Source organism: Antennarius striatus, chromosome 7, assembly GCF_040054535.1.
Source record: "Antennarius striatus isolate MH-2024 chromosome 7, ASM4005453v1, whole genome shotgun sequence".
NCBI lineage: Eukaryota > Metazoa > Chordata > Actinopteri > Lophiiformes > Antennariidae > Antennarius > Antennarius striatus.
This window is the reverse complement of record NC_090782.1, coordinates 19,784,332-19,804,381: the sequence shown is the minus strand read 5'-3', so window position 1 is coordinate 19,804,381 and position 20,050 is coordinate 19,784,332. Positions and strand designations below refer to the sequence as shown.

General features: G+C 40.3%; 1 protein-coding gene across 2 annotated transcripts in view; it reads right to left on the bottom strand.

The window, feature by feature from the left end:
- The window catches only part of LOC137598526 (homer protein homolog 3-like), a 30,955-nt gene extending 12,937 nt beyond the window's left edge, over window positions 1-18,018 (bottom strand). Inside the window, exons 1-5 of one of the 2 annotated variants that reach the window (XM_068318764.1) lie at window positions 17,473-18,018; window positions 15,016-15,061; window positions 5,942-6,098; window positions 4,993-5,124; window positions 4,275-4,382 (exon numbers count right to left, since the gene is read on the bottom strand). In XM_068318764.1, the coding sequence (XP_068174865.1) occupies window positions 4,275-4,382; window positions 4,993-5,124; window positions 5,942-6,098; window positions 15,016-15,038 (420 nt within the window). In that variant the 5' untranslated portion in view covers window positions 15,039-15,061; window positions 17,473-18,018. The remainder of the gene's footprint in view (window positions 1-4,274; window positions 4,383-4,992; window positions 5,125-5,941; window positions 6,099-15,015; window positions 15,062-17,472) is intronic. The other variant, XM_068318765.1, reaches the window with a different exon arrangement.
- Between the last annotated feature and the right edge of the window lie 2,032 nt (window positions 18,019-20,050).

Here is a 20,050-nt window from a genome sequence, read left to right as displayed (position 1 = left end):
TAATCCATGATGCATCAGGGAAAGGAAGAAGGAAGTTGTTAGATGGTCAAGAAGAATGCATAGAGCGCTATTATTTAGACCCATCACCTGAATGGTTCATGAAAGCTTTCCCATTCACTTACAGCTTATCACCGTTCTAAGGCAGTTTAAATATTGAACATCTTTCCTGAGAGCTTTCATCACGATGTCTCTGGACTACCATTCATCTAAGTAAGCTGTTTATTTATTTAACTGAGCATCACTCCATTAGCTCCTTTAGTTCTATCCAGCCCACAAACTTGCGTTATTTATCAGTGTCTCCACAACAACAGGACGTGCTCTGGGTTCCCCTGACGCAGCCGTCCTCCTGACTGAACAACACACACGTCCTCTAAGCTGACTGTAATGCCAAATAAAGTCTAGGCTTTGAAATATAAATGACAGCGTTTCTGTTGTGTCTCCATCTGCCTCTGCATTAATACTACATATGGGAGGAGAAACAAGCTCCAATCAGCAGATACTAACCAATGACAGCTGTTACCTGTCAAGGAGGAACATGGCTTCTGTTTCCTGTCTTGTTTAAGGGGAGGAAATGTTTCTTTTTTACCTTTTACATTCTGTTTGGCATTTATTTATTTGCTTGTGTCTCAACAAATACCATCAGCCACGAGAGACAGGTCTCGTCACTGAAAGGAATAGTTTGGCATGTTGAAGAAATTGACCTATTTTTTCTTTCTTTGCATGAGTTCTGATTTGACAATAAAAGGATAACAATGGTTTGTGTTGTGCCTTTAAACACATTACTTCTTGTCTACAATGTCCTAGTGGGCGTTTCGCCACTTTACCTTATTATTTTAGGAATTCCATTTGCATTTTATGTTTTTATTTAGTATACTTACCCTTAGAAATACTCATTAAAGCTTCATTCTAATGCACATCACATAACAGGCACAATTTCCAGAGGGGCTTCAGTACAAAAAAACCCAAATGTGAGGCTTCATCTAAAAAATAAATGCATTCTATGAGTTGTTCTATAATGTTCTCTCTATCACACAGTTTATCCTTCTTCATCTTCATCTCACTGAACTTCATCGTCTCCTCCTCCAGCTTATCTTCTTCAAATAAGCCAGAAGGCTGAAGCTTTACCGCTTGCAGATCCCCTGCTGCCATCCACACATCACAGGAACAAAACGTGCTGAGTAAAGCTGGAGGCTGCACAGATACAACTCCACAACACTGCAAACGGTCACTGACCGCAGCGGAATGTGATGCAAAATTAACCAAGTGTGTGTAAACGAAAATAAAACCAGACAAAATTCTGTAACTTTGCTCCAGCGTTGCATAAACCAGGATTTTCTGCAGGTTTTATAAATATATCTTTGGTTTTTGTGGGTTCATGCTGTATGGTTGTCTCTGACATTACATTAGAATTCTGAATTTAATGTTGTTGCACCTGAACACACACGCAGGTCTTTATGATTTACGCCTTCATTCACAGTGTGAGCCAGTGTTTGTGGTCCTCATCTTGACATGTCGAAGCATTAATGGAGCACTTGAGTGGCATCATCGCTGTACCGGGGCTACCATCAATACTTGGCCCTGGTTCTCTCACACAGGAGCATCTTACACACATACAAACCACAGCGGCTGAGATTGGGTATTATTTCTGCATTATACCGCCTCAGACAGTCGGCAGTACGGCGCAGCGGAGTGTAGAGATGTGATAATAACCACAACAACACCTGACACAAAATCAATGACTGCAGTCTCATCGAGAAATCAGCACAGGCTGCTTCTGGCCTTGCAACTCAATCTAGGTAATGTGTGTGTGTGTGTTTGTGCGTGTGTGTGTGTGTGTGTGTGTGAGTGCACGTTTTTAAAGGAAGTACGGATACTCAGTCGAGCTCTTAACTCTGCTTGCAGGTAAGGACTTGTATTAAGGGCCTTAAGGGGGAGAGAAAATATGCATTATTCCAGTGACGCTCTTTACAAGGACAGAAATACGTGTTTGTGTGCGTATGTATGTGTGCGTGTGTGTGTGTGTGTGTGTGTGTGTGTGTGTGTATACACTTATGATTTGACAAGTGTGTACGCATAACCATGTGTATGTTTGCTGTGTGTGAGGAAGGAGGTTTTTTTTCTTGCTGTTGTTGTCTTTAATGTTTGTTTTCGCAAAGCCATACCCTACCAGGCAAAAGGATCTCTGGTTGCTATGGTAACGGGATGTAACACCTCTGTTTTCTCTGTCGCTGACCTCTGATCTCTTCAGTTCAACACGCCTGACTTACCGACGGTATACATTCTGCCATTTCTTCTCAGGGCTTTGACTGACTCGTTCAATCTCAATACTAAACGGAGCGATCGCTGCCTCCATGATGTTTACATCCTGCAGAAGGTCTCGCCTGCCAAAGCACGCAGAGGCAGGAAATGAATTTCACATGGCTGTACAAAGAAATGCTATATCAATATCCAACACATGCGGTTGAATCTTCACAGTTTTTAGACGAAAGCTGTGGGTTTTTTTAATTTTTGGTTTGTTTTTTCTTGTTTTCTCCAGTTTCTTTTTATTTAGTTTATCTATTTTTACGGTTATCCTTTCCATTTATATTTCTTTTGCTATAAGTAATTCAGTAACAATGCAAATCCAAAAAGTAATAAAGTCAATAATCTACTCTGACCTCAACCAAAACAACATCTCTGATAATTTCAACCACAGTAAATGTCAGCTGCTAGGATGAAATATCGTTCAATTTGTGCAACATTTTGTTTTTGTTTTTTTGTGCCCCTGACCTTCTTGATATTGATGTACTATTTTTTTTTTCATGTCGAGGAGTTGTTTTCTTTAAACTCTTGGTTTCGTGACATAAACAGAGAAGATAAACCACACAGCACACATTTGTCTGAGAATCCCGGAGGAGATTCTCTCTTTTACTCTTATCCAGCTGGAGCTGGTACAAAAGCATGACATCATCTCCTCTATGTCTGTGCAGTGAAATGTTTGCCCTGACATGATGCCACCAGTTGATGCTGGAAACATTCCTCCATCCGGTGATCAAAGAGGACAAAAAGTCGTCACCACTTCCACACTTTCATTTCTCCAGCTCAACCTCTGAAGTCAAGCCTATCAAGAAATCTCAGATGCTGACAGGATAAAAGCTGACCATTGTCTTCTCTGCAGCAGCACAGATTCCCCTCAATTATAGACGATTCTGCTCCCCCCCTATACCCCCCCACCCCCTTTCCATGATTCCTCATCTCGTTTATTCAGTCCTGGTCATTACTGCCCCTCCAAACACCTTCAGAGCCGGCGTCTCTTTCTGCTTCCCATCCCCATTTGTCATGCATGAAATCTTTTAATGGAGTGAACCAATGGGAGAATAATGGAGTGCCCAGATGGGGAGCCGTCTAATCCCTCATGATTCTGTATATGTTTAAAATAGAAGCAGAGCTCACTGGGATATTCCTGCTCAGTGCTTTCTCTGCCGTCTGGAGGTGACACAGACCATCGGCTAAGTTCAAGGTCACGGGTTCAGCAGCTACGACCCGAACCTGTTGCCTCAGTAAGAACTACATCCACTGATGAAGACCAGCAGACATACAGTATTTGCACATTATCAAAATGATTTTTCCTCAAAGGGGGATCATCAAACTCTTGCAATGTAAGCTTTTATGTAAGGTATAATAGTAGTGGTTTTAATGATAACCAGCTGCAGCAGAAGTTCCCTTATTAAATCAGACGATCTCTGTGCAGAATATTGGTTTTATTGCTTTAGGAATTATTGTCACTTGAGTACCTCCCCTACCACCCCTATATAATGGAGCAAATTAATTTAGATTAGGAAACTGAACAAGAGTATCAGATATCAGTGATTGACTAAACCTGCTAAGGGTGTGTGTGGTGTGTGTGTGTGTGTGTGTGGGTGGGTGGGTGGGGGGGGGGGGGTTCTGCCTCCGAAGAATGAGAGAATGAGTGAGCCCCTTCCAACTGATTCAAAAAGCTGTTCTATTCAGTTTTCATAATTTCTTTTATTTAATATATATATATATATATATATATATATATATATATATATATATACTGTATATATATAGATCAGCGAATGGAAAAGCTTTCATGAAAGGATTCTTTGCTATGAAGAAAATCACTAATAATTTGCAAAACGTTTAAATCACTATCTAAATCTCCTTCCCTCTTTTTGAAATTAAGAAATGCTCTGACTGGATAAAACAACGAACAGTTGTTTTAAGAAGAATTGTGCTCTATAGGAGATGAAAGAAGGAGATGGGTCCCCTACCTGTGGAGCAGCGATGTTGAGCGCGGGGTTGGCCAGTTCAAACCTCTCCTGAGATTTCTCTCTGACCAGACGAGCCGCCTCCTTCACCTCCTTAAACTGCTCCGCAAACTGCAAGCAGGAGCGAGAGAGGAGACACAAGCAATGCTCAAACAGATCACACTCAACAACATCATCCCGCATCATCTTCAAATCACTGTTTTAAAACTTGATTTTTGTTCTAATACACGATACGCTGCTGTACCGACTGCATCGCGCCGCTTCATTCTGGGCTGGTGAGGATTTTACTGCACCCATTTTCCATTTGTTGTGAAAGAACCCAAAATCTCATCTCTTCTTCTTCTGTCTCCCCAATTCACAGGATAATTGTGCGCACATTTTTAAACGACAGCATGAAATATACAGGATGCACCACAATGGTCGCATTTCATTACTGGAAGAAACTTTAAAAGAAGTTAGTAAGTACTTAAATATTAAAGAGTGCCTCTCCAGCGCATGGGAACTGTTCTGTGAAAAAATATTAATAAGAGATTAGAAAACCTCATCTGACACAAATCCCACTCAGGCAAATAGAATTAATTCAAGTTCCTAAATGTCAAAAGGAACCTATTCAGAGCTTGGATGTTATGTGGAGAAGTTTTGGTGACAAAATACAAAACCATTTTTAGAGTTACACCTTCTACTGAACATCTGATGGCGTGTAAGCCTGGGCGCCGCTCACCTGCTGAAGCTGCTGCTCCGTGGAGAAGCCCAGGCCGTAGACGGTGTTGGCCCGGCTGTCTGCCCACTGACCGAACTTCTGGGAGGTTTTGGTGAAAGTCATGTTGGGGGTGATGGTGCTGTTGATGATGGCCTGGTGTCACATGATAAATAAAATCAGCACAACAGTACAAAATGTGTGGAAGCAGGGCAGGAACAGAGGGATGTGAAAAACGCCGAGTGAAATCAATCGATATTTACTTGAAATCAGGGGAGAAAACTGATGGATATTTATGAATCATATTCCATATTTACTGTTTGCTTGATTTCACAATACTTGAAGCCAACACGAAGAACATTATTCACTTTTGTCACTTTTAAAGGGCAAATTCATCAGAGCCAAGAGTCTCTGCTGCTGATTTTCTTTGTGGACAATCAAAGAAACCAACAACCATCAGCGCTGCAGATTACATGAGTGAAAAAAATTACTGTTTGCTTCAACTGCCCGGATTTTCTTTATAATTATAATCGGCAATAGAAAATTATGTAGGTCTCATATTTAGGTCTAAAGAGGAGAAGCAACATTCTCAGATGAACAGTCTGATTAGGAGGATTTGCTGCCAAGTGTTTATTTCTTTATTCTCTTCTCCAAAAGTTTCAGGTTCCCGGCCGGAACGCAGACTGATAACTACAAAGTGTGGCTTTTGATTTAGGTGCTAATGAGATTTGCTTTTACATTTTGACTCCCAGGTGCTTTACAGTTGTTGTGGGTGTTTTATTAATATTCTGCTGACGATGTACAACTTTTGCTCACGCATCTCCGCCCATGACATCCACAACCAAAAGAAAAGAAAAACACATTTTTGACTTCGTTTGGAGACGTCTGGATCGAGTATCGGACTGAATCCGAGGTGGAGATGATCGCAGTACAGAAGATGCGTCTCCTATTCGCACACATGATGCACGCCCACCTTTGTGCCCCCCACACTGATGATGCGGTAGACGCTGCGGCTGGCATCGTAGAAGAAGGACACGGCGACGGCGTGCTTGCTGGCCGGCAGCCAGTTGCGTTTGGTGGCCGGGTCGATCTGGAAGACATGAGCTTTGGCACTGAAGATGGGCTGCTCCCTTTAAAACACACAACAACACATTGATTTAATGTCAGTGGGGGTTCAAAATAGGCACCCCCCCCCCACACCACCACCACCACCACCACGACTGCTTTGTATCAGAAGTGAGCTGCAGTTCTCGTCAGTGGGTTTCATGATGTTATCTGGTTTATTAATGCTTCACTGAAGCGTATTTTACTTAATTATACGTCTATAAGGTAAATGCATAAAAACAAATACATTTCAACAATTGAATGCACAGCACCCAGAGGAGTGACACAACACAATAACACAAACATTCACAACACGCATCGATGCACAAATATGCATTCGATGATGTATGAACAGTATTCCACACATTGAAAACAGACATTGTGTGTTTATTTATGAACCAGCCTGTTTCATAACCTCATCTGGGGTTGTGAGAATAAGTTTGACATTTTAAAATCAGATAAAAAAAAAATAGAATGAATCATATTTTAAGCAATTTAAAAACACAATTTATGAGTCATTTTCTGTTTTTTGACATAAAATATCAGAAATGAGTTCTGTTTCATGTTCAGATATATGAAGCCAACAAATTGGAAAATGTGTTCTTGGTGCAAAGATGTGGCAAAAGTATCTTTGGTTTTCTTTTTCTGGACAAACTGAAGACCAAGGAAATGTTTTATCCCATCTTTTCAATCAGAAGCGTTCTGATAGTTTGTGTTTTTATTGTCTTATGATTTGATGCTGGTGTTGGTGTGACAGTAATCCCTCACCTGACTGCTGTGTAAAAATATCATTCTGTCTTCTAAACTGGAATTACTTTGAATGAAAGATTCCAAATATTGACTTAAACCTTTAATTTTAACAATCAATGGAGAAAAAAAAAGACATTAAATAAATGAATAAGTGTAAAGAGTTGAGGCGTCCCCCATTTGTTTGACTGCTAATAGGCATCTTGCAAAAAGTATGTCACTTTCTAACAGAGGTGAATAAATCATTCTTCTGCCTGAGTTCCTCCTGCGTCACTCAGCTCCATGTCAAGCAGGGAGGTGAGCCTGAGGTTGAATATTATACGCTAAAATAAATCTGTCTGTTTGCACCAGTCCTCACTGAGCCGGTTTTCCTTGTGGGGAAGAGACTCCGTCAGGGACTGAGAGGAAGGAAAACAGCTTCAGAATCTCATTCTGAAGCTGACGCAAACTCAGTAAATGATAATCGTTGTGAAGTAATTCAGATTCAGATTAGGACAAAACATTCTTTTATTCCACATTCTTTTACTATTGCGGTATTACTATTTATTGTTATTGCGGTATTATTATTTTGCAAGCATTTCCAGTGGAACTTGTTGGTGATATATTGGGTTTCATCATAGGAAGGCAATACGATGTTTTCCTCAGAAGGAGAAACACATCTCAGTTTGTTAGCTTTCATCTGCTTTAAAATTCAATAATCTTTTTTTCTTGGTAGCGATGAAATACATTAACATGGTAGAAAAGATGGAATATCAGGCGCACATTAATACAGTGATCAAAGACAAAAGGCTAAAGCATCTGAACTCCTCATTAAAATTAACTGAACATCATTAGAATTTCATTTTCTTCATCCGCTTGAATTAATCGGACTTGGCATTTTGCTCAACGATGGTGGATCAGGCTAAACACAGACACAAATATACTCCACTGTGTCCCAATCTACTCGAGTTTTTCCAGAACCTCAAGGTTATTGATGTTCACCTGGTGTAATGAGGCGTGTGGCACAAACGAAAATGTCCAATTAAACATCTCTTTGAAGAACCGCAAACACGAGCCGTGGGGGAACCACGAGTGGATCGCGGCCGATGAGAGGCTACACATACGGGTTGGTGAATCTAGGCAACATTACATGGCTAATACGGTTTGCGTAATGTTAATGTATGCAATGAGCCGTTTCCATCGCGAGTCAATTATACACTGATATTAATTGGGATAACGTGTGCCGGGAGATGATCTGTTCTTTCTCAAAAATAAAGATCCCATTAATTCAGGTCAGCACTCATATAAGAAGCATTGTTCCCACTGGAGTTGGATGGAAATAGTTAACATTTACATACAAACAATGACTGTTATTGTTCCAGCACGGATTCCTGAAGCTACAGTTGACAATAGACAATAGTAGCATGGCAACGGAGGCAGATTCAGGTCCAGGAGGGTTCAGAGTCTGGTTGTTGCCACAGGAGGGTTTTTTCCCCCATTGTACATGGTCAAGAATTCAAGCAACGAAAAAAACGAGGTTTGATTATTATTACTTTTGGAATTTTGGAATATAAGTACATACAGTACATTAAAAACATTACTAGATGGAAAACTGTTTTAAGGTTCCCTAAAAATCTAACTAATTAGTTTAAATTACAAAAGATTGATTTGAAAAACTTTTTTTTTATCCTTTTATTACTGTGTTGCAGGTTACTATACCGAAAAGAAGCTTCCTGTTACTTTGAGACATGTAAATGCTTTCGACAGACGTTTTAACTGCACACATGCTGACATTTTAGCAGGAAATGCATCAATGCTATTGCTGAGTGCTGTGAGTAATATTTTTCTCCCATAACAGGATACAGAATGTGTTCACATGGAACATACTCCAGACTAAAAACCTTTGGATGGAAACAGATTCATTAGTTTTCTACAGACAGTTATATATGCTAGAGATAGAAAAGTTCAAGAAGTCACAAATTTAAAAATCAGATTCTTCTTTTTCCACTTTGAAATAGACAATTTATTTTGTAGGTGTCTTGTGACCTGCATGTCCCACCTTCATTCCACAACTCTCTCTGCTCTCCACTCCCCGTTTCCCACCTCCATGCCTCCAAGCACATCTGGTGTCCATCTACATTCTACTGAGTCGATTTTGTTCTTATAACTCAATTATGACTGTGAGAAATGTTCTTACAACAAGAAGTTCAAACGGCATCCTGACAAAGATAAAAATAAACACCCTCTTACAAACAGGGCATTTGTAGGGCAGCATGAATATTGCCTCCAAGCGTTCAGTCGCTACAACACATTTCCCAGGCTGAGCATTTACGTGCATGAGTTATCAAGTTTATCACCCCCGACAGCCACGGCGCAATCGCCCTTGAGAAAGGCCATTTCAGCAACAATTTATAAAGTGAAAATATGTTGTGGAGGCTATGATGCAGTAGAACGTGTGTCACCCAAAAAAACCAAGATATTAAGAATATTGAGGGTTTTTTTTAAAGATTTGTGGTAAAAATTAACATTTATCCATCTATCAGCTCAAAATCAGATACCAAATCAATCAATTTAAAAAAGGAACAACACAAGTTTGTTTGTATAACTGATGACCAGGATGTTAAAGGTAACACCGTTAAGGTTTTCATTATATCATATCCTCATCTTAATGAGAAATGATGACCGATATCACCGCAGATCACACACAAATTATTTTATCTTGATGTAACCACGTGAAAAGTCTTTCGAGCTAATTAGCTCTGACAAGCTGCATCAGGCCAGGGTTTTGATATCAGCGGATTAAAAGTGGATTAAAGTCCTCCTGGGGTGAGGGAGAGCAAACACGGCACAGCAGCACGGCCGTATCTAAACTAGTACAGTGTGGATAATCAAGCATAATTAAGTAGAGGACAACGCATCACTTTTGATTTAGGGATGATTCATACGTGTCTCAAAATGCAAAGTAACGAGTTACAACAGCACACAAATGTGAGAAAAAACTTCACTGTAAAGGAGTTTAAAGTAGCTTTAAATAGAAATACTCAGACAAAGTGCCTTTAAATTGACCTTAAATGTAAAACCTATCAATGTTTCCTCATACATAATTCATGCAGTACTTCCCTCTGCTGCAGCTGTACGTCGACACTGTGAGGCCGGAGGCTCGAATCCAGTGAGGTCATCTGGATCCGTTATTTTTAATCTATTCCGGGTCAAATATACAGCATAATCACCCCCCACCACCTCTATTACACTGTATGCACTCACTGCAATGCATTCATGAATGAACAGTGTGAGCAGTGACTCCAGACTACAGCTGAGTAACTACAGCACTCAAAAACATCATAAAGTACTTTAAAGGGATCGACTGATTCCAGCATGCAGAGTCAAAGCAAACGTCTGGTTTTAAAGCACACCGACCACTTTAAACTGAACTGTGTGATTGGTCGACTGCTTCTTGTTCCCTGTTTGTTCTGTTTATGCTTCAGTGCTTATTTGTCCTAAATTGGATGTTCCACGTTGTCCCGTGTCAATACCTTGTGGTGTGGTCCCAGGGAAACCTTGTTTCAAGGCGACAACACTAAGGTTTAATATCTTATAAGAAAAAGAGTCTATAAAAGAAACAACTGCGGTTTTATTGCACGTTATATTTGAGTATTGTGTAGATTTCCATTTCATTTCACATAATGGTACTGTAAGGAATAATGTGATAATACTGCACTGTGAATACACAAATGAAAAAGAATATTAATGCTATTTGTGTCTTTTTTGTGTGTGAAGATTCTATGCAGAACACCTCCATTAACAATGACAAGCAATCACAAATGTCTAAGGAAAACAAATTCTGTATAAATTCTATTTTCTCTCTCTGTGTGAATGAGCTTTAAAGCAGAATTGTGGCTGTAGGTAGTGATTATTTCCATCACTTTATTTCCTATGTGTTTAAAGACTTATATAAGAAGTAATGTATTGCAATTTCCCCAATGGCAAGTGAAGTCTTCATAGGATTAATCCAGTTTTGTAAGTAGCTTGAAATTGGCTTAAATGGTCAACAAAATAACTCACATTAAATTCTACATTTTGTAATACCAGCCCAACTGACAAAACACTGAGTTTTTAGCACAGCAAAAAAAACAAAAATTCCTGACACTAAAACCAGTTTAAGATACCAGAGAAGCTTTTCAGAGCTGTTTCTGTTTGAAAGAGTCTGACACAACATTCTGTCACAAAACCACTTTTCACTTAAGGATGAAAAGCAACTGAACAGCTACTGAATCCTCCTTGGGATTTCTTTTCTTTCGATTCTGAGCGGAAGAGAATTAAAAAAAAGAGAGAGAGACAAAACCTGGGCGACCCGGGAGAGATAGCTCTATCAGGCACGCAGGCCGGCGTCGGAACAGGATGGAATCCTCCAATGTGGTTCAAACTGCTGCGGGTATAAAACCTCTCCATGGCTTTATGGGATGTCTTATTTTCACATCTGCATGTCTTTATATTCATGCACTGCAAGGTTCTGCAGCAGCAGGGGAAGGCTGCTGGATCAGAGAGTGATTTTAATGTTGTGCCAAGCAAAGGAATTTTTAAAAAATCACACTTTTCCTCAAACTTGAAACCTTTGTTTGATATTCTGCCTTTGTTGGGGCATCGGAGGGTAAAGCAGCTGCATCTGATGGCTGAAGTTTTGTCGACTTTTTAAATATTTTTTTTCTTTTAAGCAATAGCAACAAAAATGTTGTTGTAATGTGAATACCAGATGAGAAATCTGATGAAATGTCACAAACTCATTCTAGTTCTCCAGCTCCTCTGCTGAGTAGGGACAGCATTTCAAGCACAAATATCAGCGCCGCATTCTTCCATTCCTACCCTAACTTGCAAAGTTGTAAGACAAGACACACACCCACACACACACCTCTGTTAATAATTTGTGACTGTAATTGAAGTAAAGGAAATACTCATACATATTTTATTTCCCCTTTTTCTGGTGGCAAATGCAAAAAAACCCCAAAAAAACAAAACAGCAAGCGTTCTGCATTGTTGGTTTATCCTGTAAATAAATTATGCAAAGTTCCACGTTTTCATTAAAGGGCTCAAACAGTCCACCAGAAAAAAAAAAAAACCTGGAGCTCTTGCCAACTTCACACACACACACACACACACACACACACACACACACACACACACACACACACACACACACACACACACACACACACACTCACACACACTAATCCTCTCTTCATCACATAACTTGTGGTAAACAGATGGCTGCACCCTCCCTGCAGTCAAACCTGACCAGTCGCTACTGTAGTGGAGAAAATACTCCTCAAACTGCCAATAATAGAGCTTATCAGCTCTGTGGGCTGCAAATAACCTGAGGATGGGGTTGTATTTAACACCAGAGAGCAGACTCACAACACTAAATGACAAAGCTTGCTCTGAGACGGCCAGCAAAAGTCTTTTAGCAATTTTACTGTAATCCTCCAGTATCTATAGGCAGCCATGTTCAGCCTGTCAGGTTGAAAAACACAAGTTGACCCACAAGCAGGAGAAATAATTAAATTCAGCCAAAATGAAAACGTCGGCTTGGCGCTTCAGCGGAGAATCGGTTTAACAAAATGCACAAGAAGAAAAAAGAATTTCTCCGCTGTGACTTTCAGCCTCTGGGGACTTCAGGGTTTTGTCAGACAGGAGTTTCTTTCTTCCTGGTAGTTTTTGTTTTTGATGGCTCCAAAAGTGCTTCTCCTTTACGTCTCTGCTTCTTCTGACCTTTACAAGTAAACCTCGTGTCCACATTCCCCAGCCAGCAAAAGTGTCAGGCCCACTCCCGCAACATGACACACTACAACTACACACCAAAATAGCACCGAGTCAACAAACCTGCAACACAAACCACAGCACAACACGCTGTATACAATGCAAAGGCTGTTTTTCTTTTTCTTCTCATTTACACCACTGCACAGTCAGGAAACCTTTGACCTCCAGAAAGGACTGACAGTTTTTCAGGAGCACTTGATCCATTCATCTCAGCAGCTGTTAACAGCTTCGATGTGGAGAGAATAGCTGATGTTTCTAGGAGTTGAGAAGATGGATCCCACTTCTCTGAAGCTGGAAGCAGGAGAAAAGAGTTTGCTGCTGCTGATAGATGTCTGTCAGATCATAAAAGGAAGTGTGACATTAAATATTCAACCATTTTGGAGTCATATTTTTTTTGTCTTTTTGTCGGGCAACACTGAGATCAACAGCTGCTCATCAAGGATAGCGCACAACCCCTCTAAAGGCACTTTTTTTTTTGTTTTAAACATTTATACATAGAAGAAATGAAGTACAGATACCTCAAAATGCACTAAAGTACATGTGACATCCCTGATAATGTACTTCACTGGAAAGTTTTATCCATCTACTATCTGTGAGGAATTAGGTGCAGTTTCTTTGCCAAAATATTGACCTACTTTTATATTGAATGGGTTTCATCTGAGGATATTTACACTCAGAGGCATCAAAGTGTTTGCTTTCCTGGGATGATGCATGTAAATCCGTGTGTCAGACACTCCATACACATTTACACTTCTGCATCTGCACAAATAAAAAGCCTAAAACGAGATAGCAAGTTGTTCATCTTTAGACAACATGGCTGACTTATCTTCAGCGGACAGGGTGTTGCTGTATAACAGCGTTACTGTGCTGTTATATACTGTATAACAGCGTTACTGCGCTGTTATATACTGTATAACAGCGTTACTGTGCTGTTATATACTGTATAACAGTGTTACTGTGCTGTTATATACTGTATAACAGCGTTACTGCGCTCACAGACATGACAGAACAATCAACCTCCTCATGTACCAAACAGACACGTGAGCAGCAGCTGACAGCTGCGTCTCTGCACCGCTGCAGCTCACATACACTAAACTAAGACAAGTATTCCCCTTCTTTTAAAGTCTGGGAAAGGGTCTGCATACACATTTAAATGCAAAAATGCTTTTATGATGTTAATATGATATGCACAGACTACTTTACGTCTATTTATAAAGGAGAATGTTGTGTATCTCCCACAATGAGGAACTATTGTTTCAGTTAAATTGATTCTCCATCTTTTCAGCATTTAACAACAAAATGGCTTAAAAGGAGGCTGTGAAAACATTTTGCAGCGTACCGTAGCTGTCTCAGGACTATGTGTGAGAAATTGCATGAAGGCACAATTTTCCTTGTGTATTTATTTTCTATTTACTCCTTCACTGCTTGATTCCAAGAATACCCAAAACCAACCCCAAATATGTTGTCCAAAGCTGTTCAGTTCTGAACTGAAGAAGCCTTTTGGATGAGCGGCGAAACATCTTCAAAAAACTTTCTTAAAGTCCAGTGGATTGATTTAAACAGCTTTGGATGACCATGACTTGGATAAGTGAGAACCTAAACAGACACTGAATATGTTGCATTCATTTTGAAGCATGCACAACAACGTCTAAACAACACAACACATCGTCACAGAGTTAAAATAATCCAATATGGAGCATGACGTGAGGACAAAACAAAGGAAGAGACATGCAAGACAAAAAACAAGAAAACAATGTGCTGACCATAGTTACAGAACACATCATAATATAATCCATTTATCCATCTTTCCATCTATCTGAGTTTTGCTGACTATCCTATTCCATTTCACTCTGATCCCATTTATCCCTGTCAGTCGTATTTCCTCCAATCAGTCTTAAATTCTCCTGTTCAGTCCTATCTTTTTTCATTCCTATCCCATTCATCCTACCTTTTCCCTATCATCTCTCATTTTGGTCAGTCCCATCCCATCCTATCCCAACCTCACATATCCCCTTCTCTCCTCTTTTCTCACATCAGATCCCACTTAATTCCATCCTGTTCTTCCTTCTACCTTACTATTATATCCCACCTATCTTTCTCCTGTTCTGTAGGCCAGTTCTATCCAGTCCAAAATATCCTATCTCCAATTTTTCTGCTCTATAAATTGTTCATTAAAATCTGCAATAAAATTTGGCCTATTTTCCACTTGGCTTGTTTTTAGTCAAATAATGACTGTAACCGGGCGAAGTGTTAACCATCACAGTATTTAAAGCTCTTTTACTGATAGAGGGTGAACAGTTTGAACGGTCTGATGTTCTGGATAGTTTGGGAGATCAAAAATGAAACTGAGGATTGTGGCCCATCCCTGCTGTGCAGAGCGGTAACACATAGATGACGTGTTTTTACCTCTCTCGATGAAGTGGGAACATTTTACAGCTGGTGGATAATTCCTCTGCAGCACAACAAGGGGAAAGATGATCAAAGTTACACAGTGGAAAAAAAACAAAAAACTTTCCTGCCTCAGAGGAAAAAATCTCAAATCATCACAAAATATAAATAATTTAATTACCAACGATCCCAAGCCTCTCAGTCTGCATATTGTGACTCAAATGCATGGAGATGATGTACGGATCAGCTCTTAATCTATGTTAGGAATAAATCATCCTCCTGCCATCGACCCAGCAAACATATCTTCTCAGATTTATAGAAAATACAACCCCATCGACGTTTCACTGCACCTCTACTGGAGCCTGCAGCCTGCATCGCCCTTTAAATTATGTGGAAGCTTTCCAGGACATTCTTTCAATGCATGTTGTGTTGATGTGTGAGCGTACAGTGATTTATTTCCACGTATAGAGGAGACGGCAGACGCAGCTGTCAGTCATTTTAAACATTCCTGTTTAAATAGTAATGTGGAGTTTGTGGGACACTTTGGCATCGAAACAGGACTGAGAAAACTCTCAAGAGGAAACTGAATAAAAGTTTTACTTTTCTGAATTAAAACCATTTTTACACAAGTCTGAAGAAAATTCAGGATTTATCAGGAGGATGGCTGCTCTGATCAAAAACGAACTCACAATGTCAGCAATCACTTTGAAAAAGAAGATGTTAGGCTTCAAATGTCTCCCATCAAATTAAATATTCCATTTGTACAGGGATTTAAATGAGTCAAATCACAAGGACAAGAACTTCTAGACAAGCCATTCAAAGCATTAAGAGCACTTGAGCATCAAACACTCACTTTGTTTATGGGCCTAAAGTGGGGTTTTAAAAAGTCTCTCCTCCTCCTGGTGTTGGCTTCTATCAAGAGGACAGAAGAGCTGCAGGCTTTCTCTCTCTATCAAGGCTCCTGCTGCTTCCTGCTTGGTGTCACCGTGACGACATCTTCAGGTTTTAAGTTGGACTTTCCAGTAAACTGATCTTCATAGCTTCTAGTCACCACAGATGGATGACGCAAGGCTGAAGATGATGATGATGATGATGATGAGTCCAGGCTCTAACGGTGTAACTGTGAGCCGTCAGACCAAAGGTTTGCTTCAAGGACACTCGGACGACAGGAGCAGCGTGTCTCCATGGAGCCTGGGGTGTTATCGACAGCGCTTGAAAAGGGTCATTCAGACCTAAGTTCCATCCTGATTGACTATGACTGAAATAAAGTACGAGCCCATGCCGTCTGGTCTGCCACACTCATTTAGTGGTTATAGGAACACATAACTGGCTTTTGCGCTCTTCACTCAGAGAACCGGTGGTTAGGATGTAACTATTCCTTATGGGACTGCATTTCCCAATAACCTATGACAATAACAGCATTCAACGAATCCCACACTGCTTTGAATGGCCCCCCAAAATCTGTGTGCTTTACCATCAATATTTCTCGGGAGGCTTTTCAGTACTATTTGTCTGACGAGGAGGAGGCGCTGGTTCACCCTGAATGTTTTCAGGGCATTTGAAGGACAAATCTTTGCTTCTTCAGAGGAATCCAGCGCCTGATTTGGGATGCGGCAATTGTATCAGGTGAGCATCCACATTGTGAAGCACCACTGGACAGCTATTTGGACATCCCATCCACCCCAACTGAATCTAATAAGTCAATTATACCTCAATGCAAACTGACCATAAGACTAATATGAATCAGCACTGTGCAAATAGCCCATTCTTGGCCTTCTGATGATGAAATATGCAATATGTGACTTGAAGTTAGACTGTAACGTGTTTTTTGTTTTCTCTGTTCAATTAAAAAGTATATTTCAGGGGGGTCAAAGCAAAAATGCAGAAATTATTCAAAAAGCAGAACTAAAACTATGACGTCAGAGTGACAGAGATGCTGGAATGTCTCCGTTCAGACATGGGAGTAACATTTTGGATTAAGGTGTCACTAAACGGGACGCTGGTGGCGTCTCTCTCTCTCTCTCTCTCTCTCTCTCTCTCTCTCTCTCTCTCTCTCTCTCTCTCTCTCTCTCTCTCTCTCTCACACACACACACACACACACACACACACACACACACACAAATATGACGGTCTCTCATCTTGATGTGTTTTCCTGTCATCACAGTGTGAACGGACAACAGAATCGGAATGGAACCGGATCAAACTGTGGCTGCTAAAAGCTAAACGATGACCCAAAATGTAAACAAAGAAAAAGCGCAGTGTCACATGGGTTAAACATTCTGAGCGATTACTCCTGAATGTTGTAAAGACGTGGCTGTTTCACCTGATCTTTCATCCACATGCTCAGAAAAATCCCCCGCAAGTCGTCACGAAGTTCACTTTTGTAAGGATTTCGCCATCCGAACGAATCGTTTCCAGATCAGAGGAGGGAGTGGACTGAACATTTTGGTTTAGTATCTGAATATCTAACTTACCCCATGCTCCGAGGATCTGGATGTTGTTTTGGGGACGGGGGGTTCACTCAACAGTCCACTTTTTTCCTGCTACTCCTCGGCTTCCGAACGGATTCGTTTCCACCCCGAAATGTTGGACGTTTGTTACATTTCTGATTTAAAAAAAAAAAAAAAAAAAAAAAAAGACAAATCACTTCCGATTCCAGATTCCCTCGTTTCCCCTCCAACACTGCTCCTCTCCTCTGAACTCCGCTGTACTCCAGTCTTCCTGGCTGTCTTCCTTTGTCCGCGGGTTTCCACAGCCAGCCACGCCGCGGGTCCGCCGTGTCTGTGCGTAATTACGCACCGTGATCAGTTCAGCTGCGCTCTGCGGGCCAGACAGACTGCAGAATGGAGGTTTGAAATCAAACAGCAGAGTGCTTTAGCTCAAACCTCCTGCAAGACAAGTAGGGAGCTCCCTTACCGCCAGTGTGACTGATCACACTGGGATCCATTCAGCTCTCCCAGTGGGACCACGGAGCCTCTTCAGCGCCACCCGACGGCCACGATGATGACCACTACCTTCACCCTCCCTCCCTCTCTCTCTCTACTTCCCCTCAAATGTCAGCTTGTGAAATATAATATGTGGAACTGGCTTGTGGAAAGTCTTAAAAGCCCTCCTGAGTGCGTATGTATGAAGTGTTGCGTAACAAATAGTGGGTGTATTTGAATGTAATGGTAGAAGAAGAGAAACCAAATGACTGTTGGACGAAAAAACGCTCCATAATCTGTCAGATGTTCAACTCCAACAACTGTCTGCGCTGATCTCGTGTTCCGTCAGATAATATTCCGTGTAAAGCTGTTTATGAAGAGCTCTAATATAATCCTGTCCAGTAATATGATGGAGAAAGTCACATGCAAACGTTAAAAATTGTGCATTTAAATACCTACAGGAATAGTTTATGTTGTCTCATGGTTGTGTTCATGAGTGAGCTCAAAGTCAGGAGGGTCAACTTGAATAAACCCGATTATCAAAGTATCAAAGTACCAAAGAGGACACTTGAAAAATGACCACAATAGTAAAACACGATTCTTCATAAATCTGAGAACTAGTTTTAGGCTCAAAAAGCCATTTACACATCAATGCAAGTAGAATTCTTGAATTTTAATTAATTATTTAAAAATAAAAAAAAATAAACTGTCTAAATCGTGATCAATATTGCAAAAACGTTTAAAATGCATTCAAATGGGAGCAGCCATGTTTTTCCATGATGCCAAATCTGTTTGAAAAGGTTTTAATTTTTAAAAAATTATTATTAGTTTTATCATAGAGCCACTAATTGATGATAAATAAGGAAGAAAGAACCCAGATGAAAATGGAATAAATTTCACTCATTCATTTTTCCTCCTTATTAAAATGTCACAGCCATCCTAACTGGTGTGAATTACTGGTGTAACACCCGGTCTTCATCTCATTAGTCCAGCGACCTTTGCTTAGGAATCACCACTAATTTTAAATTAATCCCATGCTTACATGAATACAACATGGACCACTGCTTCATCAAATGTGGTGGAAGAGCAATGAGAGCAGCTCCTTGTGCTTGAGTCGTGATGCTCAGTGGCCTGTTCCACTGATGCGGCTGACTTCTCCTCGGTGCTGCAGGGACCGAGCAGGAAACACCAGATCTCTCTGCCTGGCTTAATTTAAAGAGACACTTTTCAGCACTGTGAGGCACTTTGCAGCACAGTAGGATGGTTCAGGCAGGATAAGGCTGCACCTCCAGTCCTCCACCTTTTACCCATAGAGCATTAATCATCTCTGGCAGCCCAATGGGCACACAGATGGTTCTTCATGGTGGAGATTCCTCTCTTTCAATCAAGCAGCAGCTGAATTAAACTTCTGTCTTCTTTATGCTTACTAAGACAGGCATGAAAGAAAGACAAACATGCATTCTGGATGATTTGACAAGCACCCACTGTAAAAATGAAATATAGACAAATAATTAAATCATAATTATTGTAATATCCTCCAAAGCTTTCAATTATTTTAAATGTCTGGAAATTATTTTCTAAAAGGGAAAATGAATCTGTCAAGATGGAAACTACTACAACGATAAGAGACTCTGTCCATATGTTTATCTCTGTTTTAATTGCACATCATTTGCTTATTAAAAACTCTGACATGCAAGCTGTCAGAGTGCTCTTTGGGAGACAAAGGATGTACTTAAAAAAAGAGCTTGATAAAATTCAGAAGGTGTTTCAAGCCCAATTATTGCAAATCAGCCAAAGGAACAGATGTGATCTTCAAGAAACCTCATAGAGCTAGGAAATATTGATTGTGGTGATAATTCAGGATTAGAATCCTTTCAGAGCAGCTCAAGATGCAGCCGAGGCTCTAAATCCACCACAACACGCACCAACCCACTTCTGAACATTCCTGAAAAACTGCTAATAATATAATTTTGTTAGTCGAAATTAGGCCCACAGCAGAATATTCACACTGAAAGTTTATATAATATTACTGATACATATTATTTGATAATATTAATGCAGGTATGATTTTTTTTTTTTTAACTTTGTGGGCATTTGACATAGGAAAATGAAAAATTACAAAAGTACT